Source organism: Rhinatrema bivittatum, chromosome 11 (genome assembly GCF_901001135.1).
Source record: "Rhinatrema bivittatum chromosome 11, aRhiBiv1.1, whole genome shotgun sequence".
NCBI lineage: Eukaryota > Metazoa > Chordata > Amphibia > Gymnophiona > Rhinatrematidae > Rhinatrema > Rhinatrema bivittatum.
In genome coordinates this window covers 77,729,001-77,742,099 of record NC_042625.1, presented here as the reverse complement: position 1 = coordinate 77,742,099, position 13,099 = coordinate 77,729,001, and the positions used below count along the sequence as shown (strand labels likewise).

Here is a 13,099-nt window from a genome sequence, read left to right as displayed (position 1 = left end):
GACAGCCAGGCCCAGTTCCTTTGGGCGAGGTTCAGGAGAAGGTTGCAAAAACCCTGTGTACATGTGGGTTTGAGGCTTCTCCAGACTGTCTGAGAAACATTGCTGTTATCCTTTCAGGTAATTACAGCTAGGGAAGCCAGGAGAAACAGGACACCTGAGAGGAAGACTGAAGTGGGAAAGGAAAGAGAGAAGCAAATTGAGAAGGATCCATAACTGCATCTGGGGGCTGATAGGACCAGGAGGAAAACTGTGCCCAGCAGGGACTCAGGGCAGGACTGGGGAGATTTCATTTATTTATTTATTTATTTATTTATTTAAAATGTGTATATCCTGCCATAATCAAAAAAATTCCATGGCTGCTCACAGTAAAAACAGTCATAAAAAATACAACACAATAATAAAATAGTACATTAAAACACCAACGAAACCTTAAAAAGTGGGAGTGGAGGCGTAGCCTAGTGGTTAGAGCAGTGGGCTATAAACCAGGAGACCAGGATTTGAGTCCTGCTCCTTGTGACCTTGGGCAAGTCACTTTACCCTCCATTGCCTCAGGTGCAAACTTACAGGCCGATACAGTAAAGCGCGGCCGCGCTAGCGCGTCTTTTAACCCACATTGGACACGCGTTTTAAGCGCGTAAGCTGGATGCACGATTCAGTATTGTCTTTTACGCGTCCTTACCGCGTGCTGAAAAAGATGAGCTGCCATTAGCGCCCGCTGCATGTATATGGTATGTTAATGATCGGATTAGCTATTTCCCTCGATACAGTAACGCGTGCCCAAAGTAGCGTGTCTTTAACCAGTATTTTTACCGCGCCTTTAACCTCTATATTTACCGCCTACCCTGACCCTGGTGTTAGTTTGGTGTTGTGCTCTGTGACAGTCAGAATCGGACCGGACAGTGTCATGGACAACATTTATATATTGGCTTTGGCGATCTTTTTCATTCGGATGAGAACCAGAATAAGAAATGCTCGGCGAGGGAATTGTAGACGGCCGATTAGAGTCAACAGCCAACAGGAGAACCTAGCTGCAAGACCAGAGGAGGTATGTTTGTGTTCTATTTTGTGAGTATGCAACGGTACTCTGGGCGTCTCTGATGCTCCGCGGGTCCAGCGGAGACATGGACGCCTCTACGGACGCTGGAGAGAAGGAAGCCGTGGAAGGTAACGCTGCCTTGAGTGTCCGGTAAGGTTGGTAGCTGTATTATTTATTTATTTATTTATTTTATTTAACTTTTTTATATACCAACATTCAAGACGGTGGTCCCATCATGCTGGTTCACAAGAAACAGGGGTGTAATTATAATAAACTTTACCATTTAAACAATAGTGCAGAAAAGCAGTTACAAATAACAAGGAAAACAATAACTTGGAATGAGAAGGGAAATGAAGATCAGATAGTTATATATAAGTATAAATAACATTGTAAGAGGTGGCTATTAACGCTAATGCTAGCGGAGCGTGTTGAAAGAAGGAAGTTAGATGGAATTGGAGTTAGGAAAGGCCTGCGTGAACATGTATGGACATGTTGGTATAGCTACCAACATGTCCATACATGTTCACGCATGTATGGACATGTCGGTATAGCTACCAACCTTTCCGGACGCACAAGAGAGGCCAAGGAGGTACGCTGCCTTGAGCATCCGGAAAGGTTGTGTTAATTCTAAAATCACTGAAGCAATATGTAACTTGAGACTTTATTAAAGAAAGACAGAAACAAAGGGAATAGGAACATGAACAGAGACCGGAATAAAGCACAAGGAAACAGTTTGTTCCGGGGGGCGACAGGTCCATACAACTGCATAATCTCCAACTCACCCCAAAGTTCCCGTAATGTGCATAACCTTTTATACCTTTCATACTGACCAATCAGAGTACATTCAAAGTGTTGTTCCTAGATAAGTGCAGTCCATTTCATTTGAGAATGTATTAGACCAATCAGCTAATGGGTCTGGGGTGTTGGCTGGCTGCATTCCAGCACGTAGTCAGAGTCCTCTGTTTCCTTAAATTCAAACTAGCATTCTTGAATACAGCAGGGATGAGGTACTTCAGAAAGTCAGTGCATAATATAACATACAGTTGGTAGCTGTACGGACAAGTCCATTTCGAAATGACAACCCCTGTTCAAATGAAACCTTACGGATGTTCAAGAGGCCATGGAGGTTGGAAGCTGGGCCGCTGCCTTGAGCGTCCAGAAAATGAAGAACTGGGCAGAAAAAGGCAGGAACTTCCATGTTCGCAGGCCATGCTACCTTACAACGTCCATGGCCTGCAGCAGAGTGGCCGCTGCCTTGAGCGTGCAGAAAAATTGGTAGCCGTACAGAGATGTTGGAACAGCTACCAAACCTTCCGGGTGCTCGAGAGCCCATGGAGGCTGGAAGTTAGCCAGGCCTGCGACCATGGACGTCCACGCCATGGACGGAGGGCAGAAAAAGGCACTGCCTTGAGCATCCAGAAAAGTTGGTAGCTGTACGGCGGAGCGGCTGGGAAGGCTGGATAGCTATTTATTATGCTACACTTGACAAATAACTTTTGGTATACATTTATGGAATCTGAACGCATCGCGAGTATGGGTTTTTAGAAGAAAAAGTCTATCGTGTTCCCTTCTTCAGGCAATGTCAAGACAGGTCTTTATTGATTTCTTGTGAACAATTTTAAATTTTGGCATGGCAAGTGAGTATTGGAATTCATTTTCGAAATGTGATGACAACTCCTCTTCAAATGTCAATTGAAATGACATGTAGGGAAGAGCAATTTGGGCAGCGCGCCCTGGATACTGTATAGGGTTTGATAACACCTATACAGTAAAATCGATAGCGAACTCTAATCGTGCTTTAGGCGCGCGTTTGGCGCGCCTTAGCTGCCACTTGGATTTGCCTACAATTTGAATACTGAATAGAGCGGACTGTGAACCAAAATGTGCGCGCGCCAAACGAGCGGGCGATATACACTGCCGCACTTTTTTTTACGCGTCGGTACTGTATCGGCCTGTTAGATGGTGAGCCCTCTGGGGATAGGGAAATACCTACAGCACCTGAATGTAATCCACTTTGAAGTGCTGAAAAAAGTGCAAAAAGCAGAATATAAGTAAAAATGGACATAGACCAAACTATAACAGTAATAAGAGTAATAACAAAAATATCAAACATTTCCACGTTCAGTCTGAACCCGATTGTTGCAGAAGGAGTTTTCTCTTCAAAAATTAGTCCGCCCTGAAGCAGCGTTTTTGGCGAAACGCCGGCCGCGTTGGCGGTGTCGATTAGACCCTCTGGGTCCGACTAACGACAAACTGGTGAAAACTTACAGCCTAAACGGCTGCCATAAATTCAAGATAAGTGTTCTGTCGTTTTCAATCTTGTCGGGGTTCATAACCAAGTATGAGGCGATGTGATATTTACCATCCGCCCGGTCATTAAGTCATGAGACTGAAATGTGATTGCTAAGTTTTAATATAAGCTTAGCTACAGAGTTTAAATGTGGGATACGTCATTATCTGAAGAGTCAGCTAAGCATTTTCAGCAGATACGACGCACTACTTTGCATTAAGACATTCTTATCCAATGCTCTGCCACAGCAATTGACGAATTGCATAAATTGATGAACAGTATAAAGGCATAAATTCATCTTGAGACAGTTATGTCCATTTAAACAGTATAGATGTTTGCCCTTCCTTATGAATAGTTTTGTCTAACCATTTTTCAACAAAGCAAGCAGCGAGGAGCTACAGAAGTAACTATATTTTTCAACAAATTGTTGCAACATAGTTTCATCAGTTACACAGACTTTTTGGTAACCTCATGAACATTGTAACACCGTTTTTCAACAAAATCTTTAGCTGCAAAAATTTGTTGTAGTAATTAAAGAGCTTTATGGTTGCAATCAATTTAGGTTCAATAGTGCTGTCAAAAACTGCTCAGAGACAGGTATCCGGCTTTTATTAAAACAAAAAAGAATAATTAAAAATTATAGTCTTTCTGAATAATAATAAAAAATGAATTCAATAAAATAGTTTAAGCAATTTTTATTAAAAGTTTAAAGTCAGAGATTACAAGAGCAGTGACTGGACCAATTGGCCACAAGAAGTTTCTCTTGTTACAGATCTCCTGCCAATACTGAGGTCTTATCTCTACATAACTATATTATTAACATAAAATCCACAACCATAATTAAATTACAGACAGACTCCATTTATAATTATTATAATTTTCAATATCTGTAGCTAACATTCATCCACTTAGCTAGTTAATAGACCAAACTATAACAAGTTTACAGAGTAATAACAAAAATATCAAACATTTCCATATCAGCTGAAATTCCAACTAAGCAGAACAAACATTGAAAAAAAAGCTGAGGATTTCAGCCTGCAGCAGGAGCGATCATCCCTGGAGCTGCTCTTGACATTGTGACTGTGGATAGGGAAGAAACATTTTTTTCTTGTGCTGCTGAAGACAAAATACTGGCATTGATGGAGATGGAGTGATATGTAGGATAAGGACTGTATTTTTTCCTGGTTATTGTTTCCTGATATTTATCTAAATGGTTTTTTTTGTTCTGACCAAATCTCATTAAATTATTTTTATTTTGGAGTACAAATTTTGGATGGGCAGTGAGCTCTTTATTAGTGTTTGCGTGTCCTCAGTCTAGTGTGGCCTGCAGGTTATCCTGCCCCCAGCCTAGACACTGTGGGACGGATTTTAAAAGGGTTACGCGTGTAACCCTGAAAACCCGCTCCTGTGCGCGCCGAGCCTATTTTGCATAGGCGCAAGCTTCGGGATGCGCATATGTCCTGGGGCTTGAAAAAAGGGGCGGGGCGGTCCAGGGGCGGGGTGGGGGCGGGACCGAGGCCTCTGGCACAGTGGCTGTCCCGGGGGATCGCGCACCGGCACTTGGCCGGCGTGTGCAACCTACACCTGCCCAGAGGCAGGCGCAACTTTGTCAACAAAGGTCAGTGGAGGTTTTTAGATAGGACTGGGGGGCTCGGAGGGAACAGGGAAAGCCATCGGGGCTCCCCTAGGGCTCGGCGTGCACAAGTGTGCACCCTCTTGTGCGCGCCGACCCCGGATTTTATAACATGTGCGTGGCTGCGCGCGCATGTTATAAAATTGGGGGTAGATTTGTGTGCGCCAGGTTGCGCGCACAAATCTATGCCTGCGCGTATCTACTAAACTCTGGCCCTGTGTGTTTCCCCACTTTGGAAGAACTGGTCAATAGCTCCCCAAGGATGGGAAGGTGACCCCAGAGGAAAAAAGGAATTCAGGATGGGCTTTCTTCTTGTACATAGGCCAGATTTGTGGCATGCTTGGGGTACTGTTGTCACATGCACATTTTGACCCGCCTTGGCTGCAGAAGCTTGTAACTCTTTCAAAGTTGCCATTGACTTTTTGGTTGCCTTCCTGATGAGTTTCCTTTTTATTCAGTCATCCAGTTTGGAAGAAATAGAATGGCTCAATTTAGGAAGGGACTTTCCACTTCTTAATAATTGTCACGACTGTGCTGCAAGGGTTATTCAAGGACTTTGCATCCCCAGATCTGTGCCTTTCCACAACTATGTCCCAGAGTTCTTTTGACAGCTCCTTGGTGGTCACGGTTGGGTCTTTGCTTGAAATGCATTACCCAGCAAAAAGGCCGATACAGTACAGTGCGGTCCAGTGGCGCGCACTGTTAACCCGCATTTGGACGCGTGTTTTCGATGCGCTAGCTTTACCCCTTAATTCAGTAAGGGGTAAAGCTAGCTTTTCTATACACCCTCCGACTTAATATCATGGTGATATTAAGTTGGAGGTCCCAAAAGTAAAAAAAAAATTAAAAAAAAAAAATTTTAAATCAGCCCTCGGCTCGCGGGTTGAAAACCGGACGCTCAATTTTGCTGGCATCCGGTTTCCGAACCCGTGGCTGTCAACGGGTTTGAGAACCAACGTCGGCAAAATTGAGCGTCGGCTGTCAAACTCGCTGACAGCTGCCGCTCCTGTCAAAAAAGAGGCGCTAGGGACGCGCTAGTATCCCTAGCGCCTCTTTTTTTACCGCAGGCCCTCATTTGAATACTAAATCACGTGCACAGGAGAGTGGCCTGTGCATGCGCTCCCTCGACTTTTACTGTATCGGCCTGAAAGAGAGCTAACAGGAACTACTGTACAATCATGAGCTGCTACATGCTCGCAGGACTCATGCCTTGGTGAGTGAAAGTTGAGCAAAGAATTGTGACTGCCACATTAGTCTACTTGGATACGCGGAATTAAAGGACAACAAACAAGCTGTAAGTGAGCCCTTTTTGTTGGACTGACAATGCAAGTTACCCTCTTCATCAGGTTGGTGAAGAAACAGCGCAGTTACACTGGGTTTACAGCATCTTCTAGGTCTTAGGCTGCCTGCATGCATCATTATACAGCTCAGTAAAGGGGAGCAGGGATGACAGAGGTGAGGAGAGCCGAGACAGTAAAACTTTGCAGCTGAAAGGGCCTACATTTGATAAGGGGTGAGAACAACAGTGTCCTCATTAGGTACTTCTGTGTTTCTTTCAAAGTGTTTGATCATCCTAATTTGAAATGTTTTCCATTCTTGGGTAATCCTAAAGTTCCCTTTAAGTGCCCTGATTGTGAGGTCCTTAACGGAGTGGTCTTCCGAGTGTTCACCTGTTGAGTAGTCGCTCTGGTTTTCTCTGTAATGCTTTATGTTATGCCTGTGAAAATTGATTCTGGCCTTCATTTTTGCTTTGGTTCACTGATGTAGCATCCTTCTTCACATTGTTGTTTTTTTTTTTTGTATTGGATGATGTACACACTATTCAGAGAGCAGCATGAATGTCAACCTCGTATTCTGAATGTCTTTCTCATGTAGGCAGCGGTAGGGTCCTGTGCAACGTGTGATCAGATTTAAAAGGAGAAATATAAAAGGGAGTACATTTATTACAAGAAGACCTGAGATTACTGCGCTGTGTAGTATTTATATACTTTTTCCATAAACAAACAAACCCCCTTACAACAAACAACCACCTCACCCAAAACCATTCAAATGAAACCTGAAACTAAGGCCAGAAAACCCAGCACTTAAAGTTTAAAACTGCAACCCCAAAAATATCACGATCATAAAGTATCCAACGCCCACCCATAGCACAGACACAAAAAGACAACATTTTAAGTCTGCCTGGACCCTGAAGGGGTAATGAAACATCAGGGACAACGTTCTGGCATGAAAAAAGACAAAACACATAAGAAATCTGATGGAAAGCAGACTGTTCCAATGCGATACTCCATCCACAATAGCAGGGTCATAACCAGAGAAGGACAAACACCCAGGGCACCAAGCCCCCCAGGGATGGAAAAATGAGTGAAATACAAGCGAGAGCCACCAGCGGAGAGCGCAAATCTGATTGCTTGTCCCCGCGTGCTATAATGCCTACGTACGGCTCTGCATAAGACACGTCCAATGCCAAGATCGTTCCGGGTGAATCTGTCCTGATTGCCGTATGGAGCTGAGTAGGAGAGCCCATTTTCAGGTAATAGAAGGGACTAGGGGCATTCCATTAATTTAGCAAGTAGTAATCCACCCTGAATACAGAGATACAGTGGAATATACAAATGGAATAAATAATAGCACATATAAAGCAAGTCGGAGTAAATATTATTTTTACTCGGTGCATGATTGAGCTCTGGAATTTGTTGCCAGAGGATGTGGTTAGGGCAGTTAGTGTATCTGGGTTTAACAAAGGTTTGGGCAAGTTCCTGGAGGAGAAGTCCAAAATTGCTATTAATCAGGTAGATTTAGGGATTAGCTACTGCTTATTACCGACACCAGTAGCATGGGATCTATTTCATGTTTTGGGTACTTGCCAGGTACCTGTGACCTGGCTTGGCCACCGTTGGAAACAGGATGCTGGGTTCGATGGACCCTTGGTCTGACTCAGTATAGCAGCTTCTTATATTCTTACCATAAGCTGCGTCTCTTGTGTGGAGCGTGGCCGAAGTGGAAAAAAAAAGCAGCAGCTTCCCTGGCCCAGCTCGAGGCTGCACTAAACCACAACCCCACCCAAACTGTCCATTCGCCTGACTTTGATCCACAAAAAAGAAACGAAGAAAACAGCAATCAAAACACACCAGGCACACAAAAACAGGAAGCACACAAGACCCCAAAATGGACTTGGGCTTCATCAAACAAACCCTCCATTTATTCTGCAAATTCCAGCTGTCAACATATGTCACAGCTCCTGAGCTTCATCTTCATCAGAGTGTTGATGAGCAACAACGACCTCGATTATTTCTTGACCCGCCAGTTTCCTGCTTCTCCTTTTTATTTCCAGCTCAATTGGATCTGGGATTGTGATCTGATGCCATGCGCCTTTGTCTGCAAGTACTCGGGGATTTTTCCCTCCTCTCTCAAAGTACCTGATCTGGTCCACTAGGTGTCACCCTTGAGCAACGACCACAATTCTCTCTCCCCTCCACCTCGTCGAGTGGGGGGTTATGAACGTGCCGCTGGGATTGTACTGCACTGACCCACCGGCCAGGCCCACCTCCACTTTTTTTTTTAACCTCATCCATAGATTGAAAAAAAAATCTTACTTTTTGTATTCTTATTCATTTTTAGTAACTATAGAGGCTTAAGACCTAGTGACGTCTTCCCGGGGAGGACAGATAATGGAGTGTCTGGTTCACTCATTTCCACTTACAAAGACCCTGAAAATATTTTTGTTTTAGAAAAGGCCAGAAGGAAAGTCTGAGAAATAACTCAATGCCATTTGAGATCAGCTAGAGTGGAAGTAGAGGATAAAGTAAGGGATTTAGTTTTATTTATAAAAAGGGCTAACTTCATATAGCTCCCGCTTAGTTGCAAAGGACACAGACTCTTTTACCATTTGTTCTCTGGAGCTAATTTTGAAATTAGCTATTAAAGGTTCAGGTGCTCTACAGGCCCAGATGTATTTGCTTTCAAATTTGCCTCAGGGTTTTTTTTGTTTCTTTTTTTAACTTGTGCAAGGGTAGTTAAAAGTTTTTTTCACCTGTGCAGAGTAGTTAAAGGTTTCTTACCTGCACCAGTACAGCTAATTAAGATCAGAAACCTGTAGGTTTTATATGGAAGGGCACAGCTTTGATTATGGCTCCAGGAAGATGTATCCGGCCCTGCTGTTGCTAAATTTTGCATCAGGATTTCTAAAAAAAAAAAAAAAAAAAAAAAGGGGGGAGCCTATGAAAGCAATCAGGTGAGATTCAGCATGGTGCAGAAATCATCCATCACATCTAGAGGGCTCCCCCACTGTGCAAAATACAATTTCAGATTGAAAACAGGAAATAAGAAAAAAGTGAGATGTTTTATCAGCAAATAGTGATTGCTGTCTCAGAGAGTTGCAGTGGCTATCTCAGTCGCTTCTGTCAGCCACACACCCACACATGCACACACAGAGTCACAGGCTGCCTGCAGGGAACCTGGGTCTAGGCAGGACCATGGAGACCCAGGACAGACCTGTTCTGGATATCTCCACCAGAAACCTCCAGGAGGACTTTACACTGCTGCAGAAGATCGGAAGTGGCACCTACGGAGATGTTTACAAGGTGAGTGCCAAGGGGGCAGATCAAGACATAGATATCTGGGTACCACCAGCCCAACCTTCTTGAATGATAAACCCCGAGGACCACTTGGCCAGTTCCACTGCACTCCTTCCTGAGTCTGGTGTGGGAATAGGAGCAGATCCCTGGATCGGCTTCCACCCGTTAGCTCCTCGCAGGAGATAAGATGCCTTGCTGACACCGCAGGAGCTTCTCCAGTTTCTCCAGAACCACAGACAGATCACAGATCACAGTGCAGGCCCCCTGTAGCAGAAGGAACCTGGCTCCCTGGGTGACCTTCCATCTAATTTCATTTGATCTTCTTGATGTGGAGCTGTCCCTAGCAGGTCCTTCCTGCAGGCTCACTGGCCAGCTCTTCGGAGAGAAAACGGGAGGGTAAAAAGGGGGCAGTCGCTGGTGTCACTGTGCAGGCAGGACTAGGGACACTGAGCTCGAGGCTTCTGCGTTTTCTTGCACGCCTGACCTGGTGGCTGAAAGTCTTTACCAGCTGAAGCCTTTAGCTGAGTGTTGCAGTCATGAACCTTCAGGAATCCTCCAATCAGAGCTGCAGAATATAAATCGAGGGTAGCAGTGAGGGGGGCAAGTTTGAAACCCTACCCCCCCCCCCCCCCCAACTGGGGCTCAGAGTCCCACGGGTTGTTTCGTGACTCCTCAGGGAGACTGCCCTTGAAAATCCCACTGGCGCCCACAATGTGGGCTACAAAACTCACAGTTGCTTTACTCTCGCTTTAAAGCAGGGTCCGAAGGGCAAACCTGAACGTGCACAGGGAGATGTGAATATGCAACCTCCATGCACGCTTTGCATCCCAGACCTCTTTCATGCAGGGAAAAGTACGAGCACGGTTCACAGCGCGTGTTTTTTTACTTACACGGGGCAGAGGGATGGGGGCAATAATGTCAATCTGTTTTAATACATGCAAACTCGTGTTTACCCGCATAAAATGCTTTGATTTTTGGCCTCACAATATAAAATTATTACATATAAAATGTGTATATGACAAGCATATCGTATACAAATAACATATCCTATATCTATTATATACCATATGTGTAACCCTTGTAGAAGATAAGGTGTCCCTTTAAGTACTGCAGAGCAAGGAAAACTTGACTACGGATCCAGATCAGGATTCTTCCACCAGGGGACAGCTCAGTGCTGTAAGGCCCAGGGGATCTCCCATAAGGACCGATGCAATAAATGAGCGTGGAAAGCGGGAGCTCACTGTTGAGCGCTTTCTCTGCTAACGGGCGCCCAGTCACCTCTCCTGGGTGCGCAATGCAATATGTAAATGAGGGGTCACGCTGCCAAGGAGGTGCTAGGGTCAACTGCGCGCCCCTAGTGCCTCCTCAGCAGCGGGCTTCCAGGAGAGGTCGCCTGTCCGCGGGTTAGGAAAGCGGACACTCAATTTTACGAGCTGGTTAACTGAGCGTCCGTTTCCCTAACCTGACCACTTTTGGTTCCTCCGACTTAATATCGCCACAATATTAAGTCAGAGGATGTATAGAAAAACAGTGTTTTCTGCTTTTCTGTACAACTTTTTGGGGTGCTCAGAAATTAACACCTGCTCTGGGCGTAAACATGTGCAGGTCGGGCGCACATTTTTTTTTTTTTAATATTTGGGTGAATAACTAATAGCTTCATCCACACGCATTTGCATATGATGAGCGCTATTGGTTTCGCCAGGGGGTTGGACTCACATTTTGGACGCGCTAATTCCCTTATAGCATAAGGGGCTGTGGACGTGCGTCCAACCGAGTGTTATACAGTGCGCTCGGCTGAACGCACTGTTGTGCATCGGCCTCATAGTAAAAGAAAACTAGGCACAAAAAATGGGTTGTGCCAAAAGAAAGAGTTTACTGAAAATGAATAAGGTTGCAGGAAAAAAATCCAGCTGGAAAGTCCTACAAGAAAATACAAAAAATACTGAGCAGTGAAAACAGATTCCAGGAGCCAGCCCTTCTGGCTTTTCCCTTTTCTTTCCACCTCTCTAGAAAGAGCGTTGGCTCTGTTCTTACTATTTCAGCTTCTTGCTTGTCTGTGGAGAAGCCTAGTGGGTTTACACTTCATCCTGACTGAGGGAAAACATTTGTGAACCATTGTGAAACATATTTTTTCCCAGGAAAACATCCCGATACATTACAGTACCTTAGAAGAATGCATTAGACAAAAGTAGACATGAGGTCTGATGGACCTTTTTTTTATGTATTCCATTGTTGTAAAGGTGTTGTTTTTTTTTTAAACATTTTGTGAAATTTTCATAGTTTTCACATCTTTTCCGTTTAATAATAGTGAGGATAGAAATCATCACAACCAGTTTTCAATGCAATTTCATTACAAAAAAACAACAGTATATTGCATAACTTTGATTTGGATTGTGCTTTTCTGTAAAACCATATTACTTTCAACAGGGGCCTTAAAGAAAATTCCTTAAACTAGGAGGGCTTCTCATTTCTTTCTTCAGGCCTTCTAAGCTCTCTTCTTGGGAGCAGGTCATCTCCTTTTACAGCATCCTCCCCAAAAGTTCAGAAGGAATTGTTTCTTCCTGGAACAACTCCAGAAGCCGTTACAAAGAACGCAAAGCAACAAACAGGCAAGAGAACAGACAACGTCCTTTTTAACTTGACTGGAACTGGAAACAACGGGAATAACCTGAAATGGTTCACCGTCTGCACCAGACCCCATGGCTGTGATCGTCCTAGGGCCTGTACCAGGTGGGATCAGATTTGCTGACCTCAATGCCTCCAGGCAGGATCCAGTCACTGGAACGCTTTTGGATGCTGCTTCCTACGATCCGTGTCAGTACATGTTTTTCAGTTGCATTCTGCACCAACGGATGATCTTTTTTTCAGAAGGATCTGTAGCCCAGTTCATTTTTGTTTTGACTGTAGATCTCCAGCATCCAGCCTTCTCTTTTGCTCACTACCACACAAATTATTGGCAGAGGCACAGAAGAATAGGCCGGGTAGGCAAATCCAGTCCTTGAGTGGCACAAGTCATTCGAGATTTTAGGATATCCACGATGAATATGCATGAAATGCATTTGCATGCAGTGGAGGCAATGCGTACGAATCCATATCATACATATTTAGTGTGGATATCCTGAAAACATGACCAGCGTGCAGCACTGAAGGACAGGCAGGGCCTACTCCCATATCTCATAGACGAACCGCCTCACTGCTCACTCATCTTGGGACCAGTTGGTAGGGCTTTGCATCCAGAACAGCCAGGCTCAATCCATGGCTGCTTACTGAGCTCATCTGGAAGAGAGATGGTGGTTAGATCCAAAGCCAAGTCACTACTGACTGCTTCTTCCAGTGCCTTGGGTAAACCAAACAAATGACTAATATTTATGCCCTTGTAACTCCTGAACAAGGAAGTCATGCTAGGTGTAGGTCTGGTGAAAGAATATAAGTCATGCATTGTTTCCATCATAGGCAGAGCAGAATCTGAATCTGTCGTCACCATCCAAGCAGTACCTCTAGCCACGAATGCAGTCTCAACCCCTTGGTCTCCACTGGCCTCCCAGGAATCTACTCAGTTGGCC

The 13,099-nt window shown here is 44.6% G+C and overlaps 1 protein-coding gene across 3 annotated transcripts in view; it reads left to right on the top strand.

Moving 5' to 3' along the window:
* Nucleotides 1-9,373: 9,373 nt before the first annotated feature.
* The window catches only part of MAP4K1 (mitogen-activated protein kinase kinase kinase kinase 1), a 62,091-nt gene continuing 58,365 nt past the window's right edge, over nt 9,374-13,099 (top strand). For 2 of the 3 annotated variants that reach the window (XM_029571057.1, XM_029571054.1), the window contains exon 1: nt 9,375-9,542. In XM_029571057.1, coding sequence (XP_029426917.1) covers nt 9,381-9,542 — 162 coding nt within the window. In that variant the 5' untranslated portion in view covers nt 9,375-9,380. Of the gene's footprint in view, nt 9,543-13,099 lie in introns of all 3 variants that reach the window. The other variant, XM_029571055.1, reaches the window with a different exon arrangement.